The following is a 6,550-nucleotide window of genomic DNA, read 5'->3' on the forward strand; positions in this document are numbered from 1 at the left end:
CATCAAGACCATGCTCACAGATGAAAACAACAGAGAACAAAACAGTGTTGGATGAAGTGGATTAGAGCTCTGCACGGGCCTCAAATATAGGCCCTAGCCCGTCTTTTTTCCCCTTCTCCCAAAACAGCTTATACTACCGTTTCAGCTATTAAAATAGTTCTGTTTTGTATGTAATGATTATATTATATAACTGATTATATTTCCTTTTGTTTTTTTATAAAGTTAATTTAGAAAAACGTTTGGAGCATTTTTTTGTTTGTTAAATGTAAGTTGTTGTTTTTTTTGTTTTTTTTTAATATAAAGTAATGACCAAGCGGCCAGCGGCATACAGTGAGTTGATCATAGCCTATGTTTGATCAATTTAGCCTTCTCAAATCATCACGAATTGCCTAAAATAAAATCTATAGATATAAAACAGTTCAAGCATATCACAATGTTAGTTTAAATGTTTAACCTATAAATGTGCGCTGTTAGACGCATTTCCAATCGTTTGTGCGGAGAGTGGAAGCAAAAACGCGCTTTGCAGCACATGGAGGCGCCAGCGCGATCACTTGCATTTTTTTCTAACAGTGGACCGTCATTTTTGCTCATAAAGGTAAGAGTAATACATCATGCGCAAAACTCTGCATTTGAACAGTAAAGGGTCTAGTTTTATTTGTGTGCACTCACAATATCAACAAAACGTTGTGCTTTTATAAAATAAAGAAAACAAACGCTTTCTGCCGTCTCGGTCTTGAACAGGAGCGCTTCACAATGATGAACCTAAACTCAGACATGATCAGAATATATAGAAAGCTTTAAATTACTACTTTAAAACTAAATAATTTAAATCAAAAATAGAAACTCGTTCATTATGTAATCCGTAAAGATGAATTTCTCTCTAAAGGCACGTCCTATGAGGAGATGGCGAGTCATTTTTTTCATCACCATAATTGATGGATGTCTAAAATTTAAAAATAAGGAAAAACCTAAAACAGGCTCGATTATAATTTGCGTTTTATTTTATAATTATTTACAATAAAAAAATAAAACACAAATTATAATGGCATATATGTAAAACTTTGTCCTATAATTGTATAGCTGCTTATATTTTCAGATTTTTATGTTGCTCAGTTCTGAATACCTTAAAATTTAAAGGATTTGCTGCAACGCAATTTTGTCTGATATGTGAATGCAGCAAATGCTTTAAAAACAGCTTTTAAAAATCACTTTATTACATTCCAGATGCCTTTAAAGTACTTTTCACTATAAATTTTACGGGTAGGTTGAATGTAAAACGTTGTCATCATTGTATTCCCATTTGTAAAATAGCCTACAGATTAATTGTTGTAGGCTAACCCAATCTCATGAAAGTGTGTATAGCACGATTTTCTGCTTCTATTTGGCGTAATATTTATATGCAGAAATTGACTTTGGCATGCAAAAGACTGATAAATTCATAATTAATGGCATGGCTGGCTCAGTCAACAGAAATACGGGACACACAGGCCTATAATAACTGCTGAAATGTTTGCGGGGCAAATCTCAGGTCAGTCTGAGCACTAGTGCATACAGCCATACACCTGCAGGCGCCACTGCTCTGAACAATAAAAGTAATTTGCACATCAGCAAGTGTGAAAATGTGAAATTACAGGGGCACAACTATTTTTCTCTCTCTCTCTCTCTCTCTCAGGATGACTGCCTGCTGAAGGTGTGGTATCCCACCACAGGATGGAAGTCTGCAGTGGTGATGCCGGACGTTACTGATAAAAAGATCCCAGCGATTAATTTCTCATTTGTGTATCTGGCGCATCCACGTACAGTCACAGGCTTCTCCTGGAGGAAAACCAGTAAATATATGCCCAAGTATGTCAAACACATCCACAGATTCTTTCACTCACACTAGGGTGGGTGGTATGACAGAATGTACCATGCAATAGTAGCAATATGTCAACTAGTAGATACACTGCTAAACCATTTGTACCATTTGATAGATATATGCATGAGGGTTGAATTCAGCAGATGTGCAGTCACAGCTGTGCATGTATTGACTATTTTGCAGTGACTTCAAAGGTGGTTCATTCAGTCAGCTTGTAGATATTCATTTTGCTTATTAACTCAGTTGTCACATAATGTGAGGCTGTTTTTGCACTGATGCTAGACAGATCATTCATTTATATAAAAAAAAAGTATTTTTTTTACATCCATCAAAAATTAAAAGAACAAATTATCCAAAACTAGTTTTTCAGTGCCATAATTGACCATTTTTATTTATTTTTTACTTTTTTTCATTAAACTTCCGGGCAAAATTACTACATTGTCTTATATATTGTTAGTGTGAAATAAAAAGTTTTGGTAAAAATATATAATGTTTGAAATATTTAATTCATAATGTAATTATGAATTGTATTCATTTTTATTAAAAAATAACACAAATCTTAAAAGATTTTGAGACAAAACTTTAGTAAGTGAGTTAGATATTAGTTAAATATCCCTCATTCCATTCAATTTTGACTCCAACCTCACAACTACACTTTCTTTGCCGAGGCGCTGTAGATTTAGCAGTGCAGGAAACACTGCTGAGATTTTAGTCTTACTGCCCATCCTTAACTCACACTGTGAATTCCACCCATGTTTGTGTGTATTTCTCATTGTGTGTGTATTTCTCATTGTGTGTGTATGTCATAGGGGCTCTGTGTGTAACGTGTTGCTGACGTCCTGCACGGATGGCATCTGTCGTCTGTGGAGTGAGACCCTCTTGCCTGAGGACAGTCTTTTGGGGGGGCAGATCTCAGAGAACAGCACCAGCTTCAGCTCCTCTCTGCCAAACATCGCTCAGAAAGACAAGATACAGCACGCTCTGGAGGTCAGCATGCAGAAGCACACATGCTCATAAACACCAGTCTGAAATCATACAGACACAATTACATTATGTAGCACTAAATTATTGGTGTCAAGGAATAATAAAGAATAATGCGTTATGCATGTTAGCTGGGTTACTTTTTAAAATGAGCTATGTCTGTAGTCTCTGGTGTATGTGTACACACTACGCCTGCAATATAGTCAAATAATCTTGTTGTTGTTTGTGTGTTTCTTACGTATTAAATCACATTTGCTTTGATATCAAGACTGAAATCACTCTGAAATGCAAATAAATGTCTGTTTCTAAATTATATTGAAATAGTCGAATGGCAGAAGTATTGAATGATTTTTTGCAACAGATCTCCTCCTCAGCAGTTGTCATATTCAGTAGGATGTGTGAAAACTGTATGCTAACAAGCAGCAGCCTACCTTTTGTCTCCATGTAAACCAAAAACTAACAAGCAATACATTTTGCTTTTTAATGAAATCAGATATTGCTGCCAGTAGACAAATTGGTTAGCAATTTAAAATAGTCAAGCTTCAGACAGGGCAAAACAACCAAATAGAAACACCACAAATAAGACAAATATGTAGAAAAATGTCCTGTGAATTATTTTTGGTTTGTTCTGCATACAAAATCTAGAAAGATCTGATTTCAGAACACTCAGAATATAGTGCATAATGAATAATATGCCTTTTTATGTCTTTAATCAACTTGATTGGGCAACTTGACGATGAAAAACATGAGATACTCTCCATTAATTTGAATGTTTCTGACTGGTGGAGCTCACATTGGGTCCCGCTGGGTAGTAATACCAGGGTTGGGCAAAGATACATCAAAATGTTTTTTAAAATAAAATACCAAATACCTTAATTTTAAGTGTACCAAAATAAACTACAAAATACAGCAGCCACACCATGTATCAAAATAAACTACTGTATACTTTTACATGGGAGCATGAAATTTCTTTGCAAACCTCTCATCAATTGGCCTATTTGATCTATCCCTTCACCATTACACTGACTACTTTTACATGGGAGCATGAAATTTCTTTGCAAACCTCTCATCAATTGGCGTATTTGATCTATCCCTTCACCATTACACTGACTCAGTTGATTAAGTAAGTGATGTTTGAAAGCAACAGCTTTTCTCTGCCCGAGTCATGCAATAAATCTGACATATGCAACGAGTTAACAGATCAAATATTCACATATGCCTGTGATCTCCCAGATGAAGGTTAGTTTTAAAGTAACCAACAGTTTAATATTTAACAGTTTGCAAATGAAATATAATTGTATCCTAATTTAGTTACTTGGTGTTTGGTAAAGAAGGGGCCTACTTTGCATCAGCAACACTCAATGACAAACAAGTCATTCATAAGAAGACAAGAGATGGCACCTGTATTCATAGCAACTAGTTTCTAACTAATTAATTATTTGATTGTTAATCATAAATATAATGATATATTATGTGTCAGGCAGTCATTCATGCAATGGTATGCAAAATCATGATCCTACTAAACAGCTACTTCAATTAGGGTACAATATTCAGCAATCAAATATTTATTTATCAATCATTGGACACCTATTTGGAAGTTGAAAACAAACATTTTAGCATTTCAACAATTATTAAATGATCAATGTGTTTTGAGTTTAAATGTAGCCAGAAATGTAATCAGAAAGTAGCAACAGAACTTGTCAAGGAGTATTAACCCAACTTCAACCACTGAATCTATTGTGAGCCATAGAAGTAAAGAGAGACACATACACATTAATAGTGTAGTAACAAGTCTGGGCAAACTACCGAGTAGGCACCAATCAGAGGCCACAATTTTATGTTGTCATCATGTAGACCTCTTACAAAGTATTTTGATACAAAATATGAAGCCATTTTCATCAACCCTATCAAATACAAATGACAAAATCCTATTTTATATTTGAAATAAGTTGAAATTCATGTATCATAAATACTGCCCATCCCTGTGTAATGCAAATGCCTTATTATAGTGGCTAGTTAATTGAGTTTTATTCATCCCATTTCCAAAATCAGCCAGTAATCTTCGAAAGATGCAAACACTTATGTGTTTGGGCAGTTTTACATTACATGGTGTTTTACATGGCAGTGTGCTTCAAAGTCAGAAAAAAAAACCTTGGCAAAAAAAGCATGGGCTTCATTTAATATAATTGTGCATATGATGATTTCATCTTTTTGTGGATTATGTGGTTTTATTGGAAAAACAGAAGCATGATGAATGCACTCTGGTTTGAACAGCTCTGATAAATAATAAATAACATGATGTGCAGTTAACTTTATTATAAGAAAGCAAAAACACATTATTTACCCCGTTTGCATCTGCAAGGCACCAGTTACACATTTTTCCTGTGTTAACGTCAGTATTTAATGGGTATGGAGGGTAGGCACCTACCGGCGGAAACATAAATTGGCATAAATTGATAACATTTTCATTTTCAGTTGTATTTCTTATAACTAATATTGTTTTAGACAGAATTTTGTGTGAGGTCGTATACATTTGTGTTTAACACTAGAACCGCCAGAGGTCGCTGTATACCTAAAAGCGCCAGCGGGTAAATTTTACCCACGTAAATATGATATCTGGATCACTGTCAGATGAGCCGTCAGATGCTGATCGAGTCAACCCAGGACGCATAACTTACCATCAGACTCTCAATCACTCATGGTATTTAGTTTTTCTAATACCTACCTTCCATAAATCGCCTTTTTTTAGTCATTTTGACTTTCTTCATGAAACTGATAACCGCTAAATCAGTGCGTGAAAGGCGTTGCCTAGAAATGTACAATGTTAAAACATAAGCGGCAAGAAAATGACAGCGCGAAAATACATGCAATATATAGGTGGGTAAATTATATATTTAGGTATTATTTATTTATATAGGTATAAATGCCCCGTTTTTGGATCTGGTTTTATCTAAATAATTTTTAACAACATTAGATTGTAAATTACATAATTTTAGTAAAAGTCAATGACTGGGAGACTTGAATGTTTTATTTTAAATTTGTTAATGTACATTTGAAAAACAGCCACGGGTAAAATTTACCCTGTGGCGGTTCTAGTGTTAATAAAATCACAGGCTGTTGGTTTTTCAGTTTAGCAAACACGCATGGCTGTGTCACATCTTAAGTGTATTTTTATTAATATTGCAACTTAAACACGCACACTTTCACCTGTCTCCATGTGCCGTCTATAGGCCCAGATAGAATCTGCATTTTCTGCACTGATTTTAGGGGGAAAACACATGACAAAGTGTGTTTTTGGGGCTTAGAGTACTACACTCTGTTTCATTGTTGGCCTGCTGAGCATGAATTGCATTTGCAATGGTAAAAATTGTCTGTCTCCATTCAGTCTATCCACCACCTCAAGCACCTGCGTAGGGGCCGCAGAAGATCGTCCGCCCTGGTGGCCCACACCGAGCTGCTGCCCAGCCAGCTGGGGTCCCACGAAACTCACCGCCACATCTCACACCACGCCAACGCCCTCTGCCACTTCCACATCTCTGCCAGCATCAGTCCCAACACAGGTGCACATACACACACTTACTTGTGTTTACATGGTTTATGAGAACACAATTTTATATAATTACATAGAGATTCTTCATAAACAGTTTAACCTTGTTATGCCTGACATTTATTATTTTACATAAAGAAATACATAAAGTTTTTTTTTTTTTT

General features: G+C 35.4%; 1 protein-coding gene across 1 annotated transcript in view; it reads left to right on the forward strand.

Annotated features, from left to right (window-relative positions):
- The first annotated feature begins 1,676 nt into the window (after window positions 1-1,676).
- Window positions 1,677-6,550, forward strand: part of LOC107746935 (dmX-like protein 2) — a 46,757-nt gene continuing 41,883 nt past the window's right edge. Inside the window, exons 1-3 of the mRNA XM_016561288.1 lie at window positions 1,677-1,845; window positions 2,668-2,845; window positions 6,225-6,399. Coding sequence (XP_016416774.1) covers window positions 1,730-1,845; window positions 2,668-2,845; window positions 6,225-6,399 — 469 coding nt within the window. The 5' untranslated portion in view covers window positions 1,677-1,729. The remainder of the gene's footprint in view (window positions 1,846-2,667; window positions 2,846-6,224; window positions 6,400-6,550) is intronic.

Source organism: Sinocyclocheilus rhinocerous, unplaced genomic scaffold (assembly GCF_001515625.1).
Source record: "Sinocyclocheilus rhinocerous isolate Xijiao unplaced genomic scaffold, SAMN03320098_v1.1 scaffold138, whole genome shotgun sequence".
NCBI classification, from domain to species: Eukaryota; Metazoa; Chordata; class Actinopteri; order Cypriniformes; family Cyprinidae; genus Sinocyclocheilus; species Sinocyclocheilus rhinocerous.